General features: G+C 46.1%; 1 protein-coding gene across 3 annotated transcripts in view; it reads right to left on the minus strand.

The window, feature by feature from the left end:
* Positions 1-19,736, minus strand: part of Ppp1r13b (protein phosphatase 1 regulatory subunit 13B) — an 80,433-nt gene that overhangs the window by 6,975 nt on the left and 53,722 nt on the right. For 2 of the 3 annotated variants that reach the window (XM_029484499.2, XM_021179433.3), the window contains exons 5-11: positions 12,550-12,651; positions 10,064-10,238; positions 8,788-8,984; positions 5,911-6,051; positions 3,298-3,478; positions 1,655-1,759; positions 279-442 (exon numbers count right to left, since the gene is read on the minus strand). In XM_029484499.2, the coding sequence (XP_029340359.1) occupies positions 279-442; positions 1,655-1,759; positions 3,298-3,478; positions 5,911-6,051; positions 8,788-8,984; positions 10,064-10,238; positions 12,550-12,651 (1,065 nt within the window). The remainder of the gene's footprint in view (positions 1-278; positions 443-1,654; positions 1,760-3,297; positions 3,479-5,910; positions 6,052-8,787; positions 8,985-10,063; positions 10,239-12,549; positions 12,652-19,736) is intronic. The other variant, XM_029484500.2, reaches the window with a different exon arrangement.

The raw sequence follows: 19,736 nt of genomic DNA on the forward strand, positions 1-19,736 counted from the left end.
GTTACTCTATGGAAAGTTAAATATACTTCTTTCCATTTCTAACAGTACACAGTACAATTTGTAAGCCATTAAAGGACACAGGACACATTATTGGGCTCATTGTCTAAACTTGAGCATGCTCAGGCACCTAAGGGCCAGTGGCTTTCTAGGACTCAGGGTATAAAGTGGACACCAACAGGACTAATTTGCCTTCACAGCTCACACCCTTGAGCTGAAGATCAAAATATAAGGGAAACTCCCTGGGGCTCTGTGATTGTGATTAAAGCTAGATGACCCACCAGCTTTTCTGTAGCTCCCAGTGCTGATAAAGGCAAAGGCTGGCTTGAGATGGCACCTTGCTTTAGGGTCCCCTCCATGCCTGAGTCCTTCCAGTCTCCAGTCATCTGAGTTGACTTCACTGAAGCAGAATTCTGCTTTAATGGTGGCCAGTTTCCATCATTAGCTTGAAAATAGCATAGAATTTAAATAAAAACAAAACATCTTGAAATTAGTTGAAGCAGATAAAAATATAGTGCAGGGAATTCCCACACCTGCATGCTGATTAATCTGCTCAGAAGCCCACAGACCCTTGCTTGAAGCCCAAGGAGTGATCCTGGCCACTGTGGCCAGCACTCACCAACACGGCAAGGCTCTGCTGTGCAGCACGGGCTGCATCCCAGTGTGATAGCCACAGCACAGAACACAGCAAGCACTAACCCACCAGGCACCACTTACAATCAGCCACATACAGCCATAGGAAAAGACTTCATAATAGATTTGATTTGTATTATTTCCATTATTAAAATTTCTCCTTCAGTGTGAGGAGCTCTCCTCTGTAAAACAGTCTGTGACCGAGCACAGGAGGCCAGTCCCAGTCCTTTCTGACCGGGCAGTAGCAGAAGCAGCAGCTCACATTTTGTTGCAATGATTAGGAAGCCAATCATCACCTGCAAATTTCCAGGAAGCCCACAGAAGGGTGTTTGTTATAGAGCATTTTCCAAACTGAAAAGGAGTCCACACAAGCGACCTGAAACTGTGGGTCAGCCATATGCCCTGCTTAGGCTGCCTCTGCTCCTCTGACAGGCACAGGTGTGGAGTGAGCAGGAGTCGCAGGTTGGGAGAACTGGGCAGCAGAGCTAATCTCATCTGTCAGAACTGCTCCAGTCATACGTGTAAGCTGCTCCAGAATATTCCGCCAGGACTTTGGGACCAGTGGCATGAACTGAGGGACAAGCTACCCTGATGCTCCAGCTGCTCTGCGACATTCACTGACCAGAGTGCGAGGCCAGTACTGGCGAGACGTTTCAGAGGCTAACACAAATTATCAATCTGTCTCAGTCTGTCAGCATCCTCTGACAAGCGTGTGAGATTTCCCTACCTTCTGGGTGAGTGACTGGGAGTATTATGGGCTATATGAAACTCACCAGAGGCACCCAGAGGAAACTCAGCATACTGGGACAGCAAGGTCAACTGGAGATTCACGGCATGAGCAGGGAGGCTGGATGACCATGTGGGGGCCATAGCCCCAATTCCACAACTGGGCTGGACGGGGCAGGTGTATCAGCCCATATTGCTTTCAAGTGCAGGGGTAATTACAGTCCTTTGTCAGTTTGGAAAAACAAATGATTGTTGATTCAGTCTGTTATAGATCAGCTAAGGCTGTTAGGTGACATACAGTTTGCAAGTGGGCTTGCAGAGTGCTCTGAGGAGCCACAATGAGGCCTGGCGTCCAGGTCTGACACTGTCCATGTACTGGTCCCTCTGCCTCTACTGTAGCCATCTAGATAACAGAACCAGGAGAGCCGGCATGGGTCACAGTAGCCCTGAGGACAGTTTCTCATCCTAGCTCCACAGCTTGTGTTCACACAGAAAAACGCTATGAGCCGCTTTCAGCTAGGGAGGGAGGGAGGGAGGGGGGAGGGAGGGGGGGAGGGAGGGGGGAGGGAGGGGGGAGGGAGGGAGGGAGGGGGGAGGGAGGGAGGGAGGGAGGGAGGGAGGGGGGCAAAGGCATCTTCTGGCAACCTTATGAGGCTGCACAGCACTTAGGTAGAGACTGGGAAATAGGTGGCATTCTCAGCTTGGAAGTTTGTGTTGGTGTTGTTTTGATTTTTCAGTTTCTCTGTGTAGCCATGGCTGTCCTGGAACTAGCTCTGTAGACCAGGCCGGCTTTGAACTCAGAGGCCTGCCTCTGCCTTACTGCCAGCTTGGAAGTTTTAACAACTGATTCAACAGAGCAGGAGATAGCTATGCTAATGTCTTGCACTAACCATTTCCAGGGATAAGGGAGTCACCCTCCCCAGTGAGTGCTACAGTGATGGATCAAGCTCAGCACAGAACCTCCCTGACTGCTGAGACATGGTCAGAAAGAGTGGGCTCTGGCCTCTGAGGGAAGCCCCCTTTACTGGAATCAGATGGCAGAAGTAGCTATGTACAGTAGGTGCCAAGCAACAGAAAACAGCAACAATGCCTGGCTTGGTGGTGCACGCCTTTATCCCAGCAGAACAGAGGCAGGAGGGTCTTTGTGAGCTCAAGATCAGCCTGGTCTACATAGTGAGTTCCAGAACAGCCAAGGCCACACACTGAGACCCTGACTCAATAAAACTCCTACTTCCTACGCCAGAAAAAGGCAGTAGCACAAAAGATTACCACACACTTGTCACTAACCTGACAGGGGAACACAAAACATGAGCTGTATGTCTGGAGAATAATATAGTTATAAATTTAATATGCTAGGACACAGATTTTTGTTTCTGTGTATACAGGCCAACCCTAGTCATTGTAAGGAAACCCCAATATTTTAGACAGAGTCTCTGGTAGCCTAGGCTGGCCCTGAACTTGTGTCCATCTTCCTATCTCTGACTCCTGACTACTGTGATCACAGGTGCATGTCATCATACCTGGCATTCCTGAATTCTTAACCTATCAGTTTAAAAATAATCCTCCTCTCGCCACAGAGAGCCCTATGCCTGGATGGAATCCATGCAGTGAGTACTCAGAGCACAGTGCTACCCTGCAAAGACCAAAGGAGGGGGTCTTTTCCCCTGCTCTCCTGGCCTTGATCCCTGGTGCTGGAGATTCGGTCCATGGCTTCGCAGCCACACCCATGATCCAACCCAAGTTTGTGGATTTTCTGACTGGCCCTATGCACCACTGTAACGTGTCATTTGTGATGTGTAAAGCACAGTGGAGACCTTCTTGTTTTGGGGTCACTGTTATCGTGGAGAGCAGGCACATCTGGGGAAGAGAGCCTGGGTTTACTATGGGGCGGGGCCGCAGTCTATGCTCTTCCTGTGCTCCAGGAGAGGCTGAGGCACTCACCAGATTTAGATCTTCCATGGGCAGCACTTGAGGCGATGGTGAGAGACTGGGGCTTCACAGGGTCCCCTGGGAGAGGAAACCCCCCAGTACTGGGAACCTGGATATAAGGACCCACGGCAGCGACCCGGCCAGATGTGCTCAGGGGTGACTGTGGTGACGACGTGCCATTCACACGGTTCAGCTGCAATGCGGATGAAAGCAGAGACAAGATTATGTTCAGAGGGAGACTGTCCGGCTAGGAGAGAGGAAAAGCACCCAGCCTGTAACCTGGGAAGCCCTCGCCCTGAGAGCAAGCATGGAGACGGGAGTGAGCCTTCACGGAGTCTGATTTACACTGAACGCTGCCTTCCAAAGAGCTGGCACGATGTCAGCACAAGTCCTGTAACCTGAGGACTGTCTCCCTTCACTCAGGGACCCATACGGATGCAGGGAGGGCTCAGGTGACACTGCAGTATGGCAGGGACTCTTCATCTCTGAGAGCAGCTCTGCTTTTGTAAGAAAGGGTACGAGTAAGCAGAAGCACCCACCACGTGGTACTGACCAAGACCAAAAGTGAGCACAGCCAGAGTCTAACGGAGGGCCGCGGGCTCCTTATGGCTCCTTGTTAGGAAGGTTCTAAACTAGGGAAACATGGATTCCGAACTGTGCACACGATTCCACAGGCCGCAAAAGGTTCAAGACCTTCACAAATGCTCAAAGTACCTAGATCTTCCAGGAGAGCCATAGCTCTGCAGAAACACCATCTTTTTCAAGATCCCTATAACACTATAACACATCTAGTAGCTATTTATGATCTTTCATTTTTAAAATTGTGTGTGTGGATGTGTGCACATCACAGCACACATGTAGGGGTCAGAGACAAATTACTGTAGGAATTGGTTGAGTCCATTGCACTATGTGGGTTTGAACTTGTGTTGTCAGGCTTGGTAACAAGTGTGTTTGCCTGCTGAACCACCTCACCAGTCCTGTGAGAGTTTGGGTTTTTTCCCCTTTATTTGGGTTTTTGGGTGGTGGTATAATTTTAAACATCTTAGCTAAGCCAGGGTACACAAATAGGCGCTCAAACAGTAATTTAGATGTTGCCAGGAAGGTCTTTTTAAGAGAAGGTCAACATTTAATTGACTCTAAGATGGGTGGGTCTCGTTCAACCAGGGCAAGGCCTTGAGAAAAACTGAGGTCATCCAGAGAGGGGACTGGAGCAGTCAGCCTTGTACTCAAGCTCCCAAGTTCTCCGTGCTACAGGTTTCAGAGTTACCAGCCTTGATCAGCAGGAGAACGCCAGGCTGGAGAACTGCCTTAGCAGCCTTGGTAGCCAGGCTGGAGAACTGCCTTAGCAGCCTTGGTAGCCAGGCTGGAGAACTGCCTTAGCAGCCTTGGTAGCCAGGCTGGAGAACTGCCTTAGCAGCCTTGGTAGCCAGGCTGGAGAGCTGCCTTAGCAGCCTTGGTAGCCAGGCTGGAGAACTGCCTTAGCAGTAACGAGTTCTGGCTGCTCTGCTAGGACCTTGATTTGATTCCCAGGAACCATGTTTAGTTCCAGAGGATCCAACACCCTCTTCTGGCCTCTGTGGGCACTGTGTGCAAATGGTGCACAAATGTACATAAAATAAAAGTCTAAGGCAGAAAGAACCCACATATGCAATCCCTGAAGGTATCTTTCTCTTCTTCTTTATCTCCCTCCTTTCTCCTCCTCTCTGGGTAACTCTCCCACTACTCAATATAAATAAACACACGGAATCTTGCCTCTCATGGCCTCTGTGTTGTTAATCTTGAGAGAAAAACATCATCTGAAACTGTAGTTACTAAACTACTGACCTTTGAACTCAGGTTTAACACACAAGGTAGCTCTACGAGAAACACTGTTACAGCACAGTTCCTGTTTGACCCTTCCTTCAAATCCACTCAAGGTATGAGGCCCACCCGCCTCCTCAGAGCATCATTCAGACACCCCTGTTCCGACTGTCTCAGTGTGTCCATGGAGACACCTGGCAGGTGGGCACCTGTCCTGTTCTCTAATACGAGGGCAGACTGGATGGCTCTTCACTCAGCCCTAGTTGCCCATGAGGTATAAGGGTTGCATGTGGCATCCAGGTAGACACAGGGCATACTCCTTGTTCTCACTCACACTGAGAGGCAGCAAGACTCAGAGGGTGAAGGCCAGGCAGACCCTGGACCATGGTACACCATTAGATGTTAGAAGAATGTGGCAGTGATCTGATAAATCGCCATGTTGTTTTTAAAAAAAAAAAGGTACAGACTGTTTGACTAACACACTTGCCACAATCCCATCTCCATTTAATATCCTACACACCTCTACACCTTTGTGTCTGAATTAAGCAGAGGACTAGAGGACAACCATTAGCAGTTGTCAGTTCTGGAGAACAGGGGAAGACTACCATATCCCCCTGTGAATATCCTGCACTAGTTCAGCTTTTCCTCAAAGCACTTACTATCTTTGAAATTTAGAACAGCAAATATTTTTTAAAATGTAACTCTATATAGCATTTTGTTCAAGATTGTTGGTGAGACATGACTTCCCTACATAGCCTAGACTGGCCTCTAATTTACAAATCTCCTGCCTCCACCTCCTGGGAAGGCAGCAGGTCCCGCACGTGCCTGGATCTTCTTGCCATACAGGCGCTCCCGCAGCTCGCTGATCCGCTTATCCATCATGGCCACTTCCATGTTGCGCTTGTTCAAGAGCTCCTTCTGCTGCTGGAGCTTGGAATTCTGCTCCTGATTAAGCTGGTTACGAATCTGCAAAGCAGAAGATACGAATTAACAGGTGCATGAACTACATCCTGTTAGGTGTCCAGTAGGTGAAGCAGGAAGTGTTGTATCTCCTTCGGGCCAGTCTGCCCTGGCCACTCGCACAGCTGTGAGGGATTCACACTACATAAATGCAAACAACAAAGACTTTTCAAATTGTGTAACCTCCACAGAACAGACCGAGACACTCCAGAGAGCCCTGCTCACGAGCTCTCAGGAACTTCACGTGGAGATGCACACCTTTAATCCCAGCAGTCTGGAAGCAGAGGCAGGTGGCTGTCTGTGAGTTCCAAGCTACCCAAGCTACACAATGAGATACTGTCTCCCAATTAAAAAAAAATTAATAAAATAAAAAGAGTTCCTGATAGATAATTTGTTTGCTTTTTAAAACTTAGCAACAGACTTGGGAACTACCAGCAAGAGCCACGTGATAAAATGGCTGATGCTGAAGAGTCTCTGAGATCAATGGAAACACCAAGCTAAACTGACAATGAACGAGCCAGGGAAGGTAGCTCATGCCTGCAATCCTAACACTAGGGAGATGGAAGCAAGAGGATCTGGAATTTCAGGCTAGCCTTGGCTACATGCATACTAAGTTCAGGGCCTACACGGAACATATGAAATCCACTCGCAATAAACAAACAAATCCACCTTTACAGTCTGTAACCATTTCTGAATGCATTTGATTGATTTTGTTATATAAGCAACAGGCAGTGGTGGAACACACCTTTAATTCTAGCACTCGGGAGGCAGAGGCAGGTGGATCCCTATGAGTTAAAGTCCAGCCTGGTCTACAGAGAGAGTTCCTGGACAGCCAGGGAACACATAGAAACCCCATCTCAAAAAACAAGCAAACAACCCAGCCCTGCCCCTCAAAGATTTTGTTCTGTAAATCACTCAAACAGAAGTGACTGTAGGGCTCCCACTCTGACACTGCTGCCTGCCACACAGCAGAGGCTGATGTGAGGGTGCATCTCCGAGCATGGGTTCACAGGTTTGCGTGTGCTCATCATGAAAGCTCCACTTGTGAATGCACAAGTGAATGTGGACGTGTGATGGCCGGGCCATCTCTATAATGACCCTATGTTACAAATGCATAATAACTAATTCCAAAATTCATGGCTAGTGATAAATACATTTGCTGCAGTAAAATAGTCCCTTTATTAGGGTTATAGAATAATAGGGTCAGCAAGGATCAGCTTACATGACAACCTCAGATCTCCTGACTTAGTATTTTCTGTTTCTTGTTGGGCTGTTCTGACATAGTCTAGCTTATCTGATAGGCAGTTGTGGATGTAAGAGAAGAGACAATGACACTTTTTTATGTCTACTTTGGTGAATACTTAATTCTAAGTTTTGATTCCTGGCAAAGTAATCTACAAGCACAAAACTCTGCACCTTTTAATATTTATTGTGTTTTTCAACAACAAGACCCCCCCTTACCCCCCAGTTGTTACAGAAAACATAATTTATGGATAGAATGTTTCCCATGATTTTAATAAGTGGAGCACTTTCTAAAGGAAAACCTATATTTATATTAGTTAAAAGGTCAAATTCTTAGCCAGGCATGGTATCGCAGGCCTTTAGTCCCAGCAGAGGCAGAAGGCAGAGGCAGGTACATCTCTGAGTTCGAGGCTAGCCTGGTCTACAGATTGAGTTCCAGGACAGCCAGGTATACACAGAGAGACTCTGTTAAAAACAAATGAAAAGAAGGAAAGAAGGGAGGGAGGGAGAGAAGAAGGGAGGGGGAAGGGCAAAAGGGAGGAGGGAGGAAGAAAGTGACAAAAAGGGTCAAATTCTCACTTCCAGGGAGAGAAGGAAAGAGAAGGGAATGGAGGGAAGACAGAAGTGTGGCTTTGTGTTTGAATGTCTGCAGAGCGGCCCCCACCGTGAGCAGGCACAGCACAGGCGGCCAGCACAGAGGCAGCTTCTGTTTGCCTGAGGCCATGCTCTTCCAGCCCAGCTGAGTTTTTACGACAACACCAGGACAAACATCTTCAACCATTCATCCTCTTCTAGGTACAAGCAGGCCTCTCTGAGTCCTGGGAGCTGCCCTGCAGCCGCTCAATCAGAATCCAGGAGGCAACCCCAGGCCACTGAATGAGGAACTTCAACCACGGAAGTAACTGGAGGGTCACAGAGATAACCCTAAATTCCAAATATAGTACTTAAATTGCTGAGCTGTGATTGACATTTTATTACTGTTTTATTTTTGTGTAAGTGTGTGTTTATGAAGTTCATGCCATGTGTATACGTGTGTGTGTGTGTGTGTGTGTGTGTGTGTGTTCCTGAAGGCAAAGGAGTGCTGGGTGAACAGCATGTGCATTATGTGCGCATAGTGCCTGCAGAGCAGAAGAGGGCAGCAGTTCCCATGGTGGAGTTACACATGTTTGTGAACCACCATGTAGTGGTAGAAAGTGAACTTGGGTGTTCTGCAAAACCAGGAAGTGCTGAAGAGCTCTGAACAATTTCTCCAAGCCTGGGGGATGGAAATGTTGAAGGCTGAAATCTGACTGGTTTGTCTCCCTAAGTCAGTCCAAAGCCCTCGCTTGCACTAAGCACATAGGAGTGCAACCCTTGGAGGCATTTACATGCACACGAGGTCAGAACTACTATGCCGTTAGGGTCAGCGAGTCTGTTTCCAGGCTCTGAATACCCCGACATTTTACACAGAAAGTCAGAAGGAGACTATGTGCACTTAACCACCGCAGACCAGGCTCTTACCTGCAGCTCTTGGTAGAGTCGTTTCAACTCCACTGCTGCTGGCCCTGTCAACCTGCCATTGTATGACTGGAACCCATTCAGTTTTCCTTTCTTTAAATCTTCTAGTTGCTGACTCAGCTGATCAACTCGTAAGATTGCAGACTGGACCTCCTGCTTCTTCTCCTGGAACATGGCACTGAACCTTTCTATCTCAGCAGCTGCAATGACCAAAAAAGAAAACTGGTTATTTAAAGAACATACTCTGCCTTCATTTCTATTCTTACACTCAATTCTGGTATTATTTAGTGCTAGCCTTGGATTAAAGAGTATGCATAAAATAAAATAATAAAGATAAAGTATATGTATAACCCAAAACAGAGTTTTTTCCTCCCAAGAGCTAGGGATGAAGAAACTCTGTTAGGTTTGCTGTTCTGGCCTACCTGGCTGCAAAACACCACCAGGCTTTGACAGCCGTGGTGTGACTCCTCACAAGTCAGTGACTATGCTTCCGTTAGCTACTGAATAGTCCTTAGGGGCATCCATTCAAAAGCTAGTTTGGTCAAAGCACTTCAGATCCCAGAGAGCAAGATAAAAGCTTTGTTGTGAAGGTCTTACCCATTGCTGTAACATCAAACAGACAAACACAAACAGCCCAGAGTTCACAGAGAAGCAAGAGAAGTTCCTGTGCGACATCAGTGACTGGCTGCTGAGATGAGGCTACTGCATAGTCTCTGCCTCTCAGGGCTGGGATTACAGGCAGGCATGTGCCACCATACCTGGCAGTATGGTCATCTTAATGCATGGATGAAATTTACGTAGTTAAACAAAACCAGACTACTCATTATAGCCCCTGGAGAACCTCACACCAATCCATCACCCATAACAGAAAGGTCCAGAGCTATTCACAGACAAACCAAATGCCATACATATGCAAAAATCACCATAATTTATCAAAATTTTAAGTTTAAGGAGAAAGAATTACGAACCTCCTGATTAACCAATACACATAATATACATTCATCAAATTATTACTGTGCCCTATAAAAAACCCATAATTAAGTTTATATTTTAAAAAATCCAGGAAATTGAATTCAAATAATACCATCCTAGAACACACCCTCACTCAGATTGAGCTTTTCCAGAGAAGAATATATAATTAAAAACCCCAGTTAACCCAATGAGCTCTTTGCTGCAGGTGAGAGTTAAGGGTTAGAAATGCGCAGTGCCATTTGGGTTTGTGATCGGGACTGCCCTGACTTAGCCCGGGAGTGGGCTCAGGCCCGCATGCAGCACATACACAGATTGCCATTCATGATCTTGCTGTAGTCAACTTGTCCTCTCATGGCACGGATCTTCTTCAGCTTGTTTTCCTGGGCTTCAACTCGCTCTTTCAGTTTCTGAAGCTTTTCATTTTCAGAAACGGACTGCTGCTGGCGGCGCTCCTGTTGCTTTAGAAAATGTAAACGCTGTTCCTGATAAAGAATAAAAAATATTAGCTTTGCAAGTAGAAACTTAAGATTACTTTTCTACATTAAAACAAACAGACAAACTGAGTGCACCCTATAGCATCACCTATTAAAGAACACTGAAGGAATTCTGCACACACCAGACCACACAAAACTGACATTACTGGGTGTCCATATGTGTGAGACAATGTGAGTTTGGGGATTCTTAAGGCAGACCTGATTACATGCACTGATCTGCACATTCGGCTCATGCTGGTGCCTCTGCTGAAAGGTCACAGCAAGGAACTTCGGTCTGTTCCCGCACTTTCCTGTGCATGCCACAGTATCTGTCAAGTCCCACCAGCCTTGCTCCTGCTGTCTGCACAGGGCTCCCTCCCAAAGATCCCACGCTCAATTTCCTAAACATCAGAGTGTTCCACATGGAAAGAAGATCACTAGATGAGCCTCCAATCTGTACCTCACACTACTAGGCAGTCAAGGGACTGTTTGATTTCTTCATAGTTAAGTTAGTGCCTTTAAATTGTGAAACGTTTTCTAAAGAACAGGACAATCCTACAGGAAAATGCACATAGCTCTCCTCACCAGTTTTTCTCCTGTGATAACATGCCTTAAAAGTAAGTCAGCAGTAAGTGTGTGTGGTCCCATCTATGCACATAGGCTTACACACGAATCCACAGGCTTTACTCACCACATTAAGGTACATAAATTCATGCTCAAATATTTCAGATTAAACGTTAACTTGTTTATATTGTATAAAGACTATAAAGTTTTCGTCATTACATTTGTGTGTGTGTGTGTGTGTGTGCGTGTGCTCATGCATGCCATATCTGTGCAAGAGCCCAGAGGCTAGAAAAGGTGTCAGATCCTCTAGAGCTGAGTTACAGGCAGCCGTGAGCTATCTGATCCGGGGGCTGGGAGATGAATGTAGGCCTTCTGGAAAACAGCAATTACTCTTTCCTGCGGAGTTCTCTCTCCAGCTCTACAATACCGGTTTTTATTTTTAAACTCTTGACGTCCAGTAAACCTTGAGACAACTTTTTTTAAGTGCGTGAGTACTGAGTGCCTTGATGTGCAAGTGAAGGTTAGAGGATAACCCACAAGAACGGCTTCTTTCCTTCCACCATGTGAGTGCCAGTAATGGAGCTCAGATCATCAGGATGAGCTGTCTGTCTTCTTGGTCATCTTGTTAAAGATATATTTTCAAGACAAGTACAACCAATTCTCAGCTCCGTAAAAGCCGTCAGAACAGTGAACAAAGCATTCAGTAGGTGAAGATGACTAGAGTCGTCACTTGCTGACTGAGTAACTCTACAGAGATGACAGACGGGTCAGCCAGATGGATAAGGCACTGCTCCCAAGCCTGAGCCTGAGCTCCCCTCTCGGGTCCAGATGGTGGAAGGAGAGAACCAACTTTAAGAATCTGTCCTTTTCCCTACACCTATGCCATGGCACATGTGCCACCAACATCTAAACACACACATACAAAAAAACCAAACAAACTACAAAACAGAAGATAATAAGCCATGCTAGAATGTTCAGAGGCCCTTTTTTGTTTTTTGTTTTTCCTGAGACAGGGATTCTCTGTGTATCCTTGACCATCCTGAAATTCGATTTGTAGATCAAGCTAGCCTTGAACTCACAGAGATGCCTCTGCCTCTGCCTCTCTGCCTCTCTCTTTGCCTCTCTGCCTCTGCCTCTGCTTCTGCCTCTAAAATGCTGGGATTAAAGGCTGGCTGTTCGGGGGCTTTCTTTGAAGTGGATTCATACTGTTTTAAGACAGTATGAATAACCCTTAGGAGGGATGGGTTGTAGCTCTGATTTTTTTCTAGTTGATTATCAAGTATAACTAAACCATGACTTAGAAAAATCCCCAAACTCACTTTCAGGGTTTACCACAAAAGCAGGCTATGGGGTATATAATGGGCTCTAACATGCTTAATGTGGAAAAGCCTCTAGAATGCCCATTTGTTAACTGGCTATCACTGTTCCAGGCCCCACCAGAGCTTTCGTCAGATTGCCAGTCTCCTTTAGAATAGTAAATCCTACTACATGGCAGAGACCACACCCAGGGGTCTGTCCACATTCTGTCTGCCATTTGGTTAGATCAATCACTCACCATGCTGTAATGGCATGTGTACCAAAGAGCAAAGGCTCTGATGCAGCTCCAACATCAAGAAGATTCGGGCACATGTGCCACTACACAGTGCAGCACATAGACACTGCTCAGCACAGCCCCATCTCACCACCTGTGATGGTAGCCTTAACCTTAACAGCAAGTTGAATTACACAGTGTGAGTCAGGTTTCTTTTGAATGTACCTTGGCAACCAACATTTGCTGCTGATTTTCAATTTGCTGCTGCTGCCTGGCTGCCATATCTTGAAGTTCTGAGAGGGTAAGTTCAACACGTGGATTCCCAACCTGTAGGAACAAAAGTGCTCATGGTATGTCCCTCCTTCTGCAGAATTATCTTTCTCTAAGTGTCAGAATTCACACACAGCTAGATTTTAGAGAGGCTCACAAGGAATTAGAAGAACAAGACTTAGTTTTTTTCCTGATAAGAACTTCTCCTATGTGGTGACTACTTTTTTTTTTTTTTTTAAAAGATTTATTTATTTATATGTAAGTACACTGTAGCTGTCTTCAGACACTCGAGAAGAGGGAGTCAGATCTCGTTACGGATGGTTGTGAGCCACCATGTGGTTGCTGGGATTTGAACTCCTGACCTTCGGAAGAGCAGTCGGGTGCTCTTACCCACTGAGCCATCTCACCAGCCCGACTACTTTTATTAAAGGTAAATAACAAGTATACTTTTTTCTAAATACCATTTTTCTAATGCACAAATCTCAGATACTGTATTTAATAAAAGATTACATGACCATTTGCAGATGTGCATAAATGAAGTTCTGTTCTGAATAGGGATTTAACAGGTGTATTTGAGCAAATGGGGCTGGCAAACAGTTAAAGATACACAACCAAAAAAGTAAATATACTGATGACTCCTCCTCCCCCTACCCCACCCCCAAAATGCACTGTCACCTGCTCTAGAGAAATTGAAGTAGTAATAGAACCTAAAATGCAAATATTCATTAAAAACCTTCCATGTGGTCCACCTATTACCTAACAGTATGGTGCATATGGGTTGGACATAGAAAGAAGTGGAGCTGACAGCTGGCCGTATACCCTTCCCACACAAGCCGCAGAATGTCCATCAGCAGGTGCTAGGGCACTCCACCTTACAGATGGGAGAGCAAGCAGGAGCAGGCAGCATACAGCAATGCAGGCAGCCCGTGCTCTTAGCCCGTCACATAGAACACAACGCACTAAGCTCTGCCATGTGCAAGACGTATCCTCTCAGTCGTGCTCCATGCACTGTGCACATATCCTTCAAGTCCACACGCTGCGTATGTGAGGACTCTGGGAGAGGAGCCGTGGGAGAGGTAAGGACAGAGCAAAGGGGGCAGTTCATAAAAGCAGCAGAGTGCCATTCTAAAGGCCTGGTCTCTCGCTGGCCCTTCCCTTCTAACCCCTCAGATCCTCACTACCCACCTCCTACTTCTACATTTACACACACACACACACACACACACAGGATCCCTTTAAGTTCTGGCACTTTTTAACCTCTTACAATTGTTTTCCTAATTTTGGAATTTAATTTTATGTATATGGTGTTTTGCCTGTATCCCTCAGAGGCAAGAAGAGCTCCAGAGTTGTGAGCAGCCATGTGGGTGCTGGAATTGAATCTGGGTCCTCTGAAAGAACAGCTCTTAACTGCTGTGCCGTCTTTCCAGTTCCAGCCCACATTCTACCCGCTCTGCCTCTTCCTAAACTCTTACGATTATCTGAGCATACACTAAGCTCCGGGAACATAGACTCAGAGTCACATTCATATCTGAATATTATTCTTTTATCCAAAGATCCTAACGGAGCAATATGGAGCTAGTCCCCCTCCCCCCCCCTTTTTTTTTTTTTTGGTTTTTCGAGACAGGGTTTCTCTGTGTAGCCCTGGCTGTCCTGGAACTCACTTTGTAGACCAGGCTGGTCTTGAACTCAGAAATCTGCCTGCCTCTGCCTCCCAAGTGCTGGGATTAAAGGCGTGTGCCACCGCTGCTAGTCTCTTTTTAAAAAGAGATATTTTACATTAATTAATTAATCCTGACGCCATGGACAGTCAGGATAATTTAAAGAGGCAGCTCTTTCCTGCTCACATGTAGATGGAAGATGCTTTCCCCAAGCACCTTGCCTTCAAGCATCTTGCCAATCCTTAAAAATTAGGTTTTTTAAGCTGTCAAGTTATAGATACTTCCACTTTAACACAAACAAGTTCTACCAAAAATAAAGTCTCTCCTGTACAGGCTGCTGGAGGAGCAAAACCAGCAGCTTTACTTAGCTGCGCCCTATTGGCCCACACTACTGATTGCTACGGGCCATCAACTGCTTTCTGACGGGAGCTGAGGCCCGCTCTGTGGAGGGAGCTCATGCCTGCTGTTTTACGTTAGTCACAGGCCCTAGAGGACGAGCTAATCCTGCTGTCTTGCTGCTGGACATCCTGTGACCATCACCCTGCCTTCTAAACACGTGCTTTATGTTCGGAGGCCAGGGCTGCTGTGTGCTGAGTTATAATGGGCCCAATGCTGAGAACAAGTGACACCGGAATGCCTGGCTGTAAATTATGCCGCCCAGATCAAAGCTCAGGGACATCATGAACAGAGGAGCATAGACAGAGAGAGCTGAGGACAGAGGAGTGTCACCGGATCCTGACTCGGACACAGCATGCCTGCTGAGCTCCTGGCCTCACAGCGGGCTCTGATTACTTGTACAGGAGCTGCATGGGAGTGGCCTGTCTGTCTGCAGCCTGTCAGGGATGGGTGCGGGTTCACCAGACTACACAGTAACTACAGTAACTCTCCCTCAAGAGTCACTGACAGTTAATGGTTGCTGAGGCAGAGCCACCGCCCATATTCCTGAGGGACTATTAAGATTCCCTGGTAGTCTCACAGATAGGGAGATGGACCAAGTTAGAGAGTAAAGATGGTGAACTTCCTGTGGGTACTGACTATGGACTGGTCGGTCCTGCAAGTTCAAGATCAGATCTTTACCCCACAGCTATGGACCCATCAGCCTCTCTGTCATGGTTCAAACTCAACAACCTTAAATTGAGGAAGGAAGACCTCCTTCAGAGACCCTTACAACCCCCAGTCCTCCAGGAGAGACTGGGGGGGGTGTTCACCCCTTACAACCTTTCTTTTAGTGGTGTCTGCTGCCTGCTGTGTCTGAGAACTGCCATTACCCCTGCTGCCCCCTGCTGTGGTTGAGAATTTTCTCTTTTAATCTTTACCTGGCAGAGAAGGTGAACCCAATCAAGACCCCTAGACAGTAACAGGAACTGTCTCAAAAAAAGAGATTTAGTCTAAGCATTCAGTGTAGTGACCTCTAACTGTCCCCCGAGGCCTCTGATCACTCCTGCTCCCTCCTGCAACCTCTGGTACCAGTCTGATGCAGCTAAGTGCACACCCGCTGGTGACTCTGATGCAGCTAACTGCACCACAGCTTACTTTGGAACCTTGCTCTACTTCTGCTGGATTAAAAACACCAGAAGAGAGCATTGGATTCCATTACAGAAGGTTGTGAGCCACCATGTGGTTGTTGGGAATTGAACTCAGAACCTCTGGAAGAACAGTCAGTGTTCTTAACCACTGAGCCATCTCACCAGCCCTCTGTTATATTTTTAATACAAATGCTTTTTTGTTTATATTTCTTTCTCTAAAACAGCCTGTGAAATCTCAGCAGAAGTTTAAAAGTTACCTTCACTAAACATCTGTGTTACGTGTCTGCAAAGCTAAAACAAACAACACAGGATTGGTTTAAAAAGAATAAGTTCAGAAATTCTACATTTGACCGGTAATCCCAACAGCCTCTGAGTAATTCTTTCTTTTTTTTTAAGATTTATTTATTATTATATGTAAGTACACTGTAGTTGCCTTCAGACACACCAGAAGAGGGCATCAGATCTCATTACAGATGGTTGTGAGCCACCACGTGGTTGCTGGGATTTGAACTCAGGCTCTTCAGAAGAACAGTTGGTGCTCTTAACCACTGAGCCAGCTCTCCAGCCCGGAGTAATTCTTTAAATTGTACATTTTATACATTTTTTTTTTCTGTATGGATAGTTCACAACAAAAAAGAAACAAAAAGAGGAGCTGAAGAGATGGCTGAGAAATTGTAAGCACTTGTTCTTGCAGAAGACCTGGATTTAGTTCCTAACACTCACATGGTGGCTCACCACTGTCTATAACTCTGGGTCAGGGGATCTGAGGCCCTCTTCTGGCCTCCATGCATGCAAAACACTCATTCGCATAAAACAAGCAAGCAAACAAGTATGTAAGGAGAGAGAATGTGAGCTAGCCAGTGCCAGGCACAGTGAGGGTACCTATAAACCCAGCAGACAGACCTCTATGAGTCATTCTAGGATATCCAGGGCCACAGAAACGACTCTGCTGCAAAAACCCAGTGAATGTTGATTCTAATGAGAACCATAAGCAAAGGACCAGGGCAAGGGACTGTTTCCAAGATCATAGCTGATAGGACACCCAGAGCCACAGTCATGGTAACCATCTAAATACAAGATCAAACATATTTATTTTAAATTTCTAATTAGTTTATATAAATTTCTAATTATTTTATGCATATGGGTGTTTTTCCATTCGAAAAGCTTCTCTGAGCAAAGAGAGCAATCAGCAGAAGGCAGAGCCTTGGGCAACAAAAGGAACACAAAGCTCGCATCTGCCCTCAGGCTTTGCCTGTCATGGCTCTGGCCTCTAGCAGCTGCTGCAGCCACTCACACAGAGACCGGCTTCTCTCTCAAGAGCAGAATGTGGTTTATATGGCAGACTGACATGAGTTCCAAGCTGCCAAATGCTCTTCAGATTACAGCATCCACATCCCACCCAGCAATGCATCCGGATCCCTGCCTCCTCTCCATACCAGATCAAGCTTGCTATGTGTACCTATTAGCAGCGGATGTTCGAATGATTTTGTTTGTATTTTCCTGAACATTGATGATGTTGAACCCAATTTTCCATGTACTTAACCAGGCATTCATGGATCTCCTTTGGTGAACCCATGCCCAATTCTTAAGAACTGGGTTATTTCCCCAAACCAATGTCTCTATTAAAGAATGCAGAATACAACACAAAGCAAAAGCCATTTAAGAGCGAGGAAGAACAAAACAAGATAGGTAGCTGATCAAGATCCAACAGGAAAAAGGGAATGAGATGTCACTACACCCCAAATCCACTGAGTGAACGTAGAGAGCTTCCTGAGATCATACAATACCCATACAAAGCAGGTGTAAAAGGAGACGACACTGTACAGGAAGGAGCAGCTGGGGACCAGATGCACTGAGCAAAGCCTGAGCCGGAGGTGACCCTGGATGGCATCCCAGGCAGAGGTGTGGCATAAACTGCTGGCAAGGAGATGAAATAACAGGTATCCACCCACACCCACAGCAAGGATCGCAGACTAGATCATGACCTAAATATGGGCTACACTTGTACCAGTTAGAAGAAACAGAATTGACTGGCCTTGTGGAGGTGGCTTTTTCAGCAAAGCTGGACTAAGGACAGCCAGGACTCTAGCAAGGACCATGCTTTTCCATACACTGTGTCCTTTCAGAGTAGTGAGTCACGCTGGTGAGCACTCGTACTCAATCAAAGAGCCCACAATCCTTAGAGCCGCACACAAGGCACACAGAGTAACCCAGTCTTTATAGCAGTCACCCACCACCGACCAGCCTGTCCCACTGACTTGCAGGCTGTGGAGCAGCTAATGGGCGTGACTCACGTCCAGCATACTGTCTTACTCCAACCACACCCTTTCTCCCTCACAGCTGCTACCTGATCTCTTTCTTGTCTCAGCTCACAGCAGAGCATTAAGATACAATTGCTCCATCCGGAACCCAGACATTGTGGGGAAGATATTTCTAACATCTTGTTAATTTAAAAATGCACGTATACGTGCTTTGGAGACAATGAAGTGCTTCACCAGGCAGTGTAGCACAGGCTTAAAAGGCAGGGATGCATGCTATAAAGCTGCTGGTACAGGAACAGTCACATAGGAATGTCTTAGATCCCACGACATACAACCCATCTTTGATGTGATGCTTGCAGCAATTAGTTCTCTCGACAGCATCTCAGACTTTCTTCTAACTACAAGCTCTTTAAAAGGAACAAACACACTTTATAAAAGTTATTTTATTTTATGTGTCTGTCTCGTCTGCCTGTATGTCTGTGCACCACATGGATGCAGTTGCCTCAGAAGCCAGAAGAGAGTGGTGGATGCCCTGGAACTGGAGTCACAGATGGTTGTCAGCCTCCGTGTGGGTGGTGGGAATTGAACCTGGATACTATGGAAAAGCAGTCAGTGTTCTTAGCTGCTGAGCCATTTCTCCAGCTCCATAAACACATTTTTAATTTTAATTTCACGTCCAAATTTTTTTGCTCTTAACATAAATAATTTTATCAAGGAAGAAAACATCACAGACCTATAAATACTAGCCTTCTCCCTTTATTACACATTAAGAATATTTTTCCATCTACCATTCATTTTCATTACCATCCCTGAAGCTCAGATCATAGTGTATCTTAGAACTCAAAAGGATTTTCAACAGGTAAGGACACTAGCCACCAAGACTGACAGCCAGCCTGAGTTCAATCCTGAAATACATATGGTTGTTGTCCTCTGGCCTCCACATATTCTTATAGCACGCGCACACACACACACGCACACACACGCACACGCGCGCGCGCACACACACACACACAAAGGATTTTCAAAACTATGCTGTTAATTTTGAATTCTTACTGTGATGTATGCCTGTGTCCTGGAGGTTATGTTGCTGGTACTGGAACAGTCACATAAGGAATGTTTTAGATCCCACTACATTTACATAACCACAAATTCCACCGAGCATCTATCTATCCATCCAGTTATCCATCTATCTATTTTGAGACAGTCTCACTGTATAGCCCAAGGTATCTTAGAGCTTCACTACGTAGCCAAGGATGAGCTTGAACTCAAGCAATCAGGAAATCTCAGAGTAAGAGATGCCAGATGTGATACAGACTGCAATACCAGTGCTCAGGAGGTGGAGACAGGAGGAGCAGGAGGTGAAGATCACTCTTGGTTACATGGCAAGTTTAAGGTACACCTGGGATACAGTGAGGCCTTGTCACAAAAGTAGGGTAAGGATCAGTGAGTGAGTGAGTGAATGAGTGAGAGAGAGACAGAGACAGACAGACAGAGAGAGACAAGAGACACAGAGAAACAGACAGACAGACAGACAGACACACACACACACAGACTGACTTCCTGAAACAGTTAAGAGGTCTCTGCATAACTCCTCCAGATTTAGAATGAAAAAATTGTCAGATGAGGACTGTGAAATGATCATTAGAGACTGGAGTGTAAGGAACAGGAACACCTTAACAGCAGTACATCCATGAGTG

The sequence above is a fragment of the Mus caroli genome, unplaced genomic scaffold, assembly GCF_978045245.1.
Source record: "Mus caroli unplaced genomic scaffold, Mus_caroli_1 scaffold_14, whole genome shotgun sequence".
Classification (NCBI taxonomy): Eukaryota; Metazoa; Chordata; class Mammalia; order Rodentia; family Muridae; genus Mus; species Mus caroli.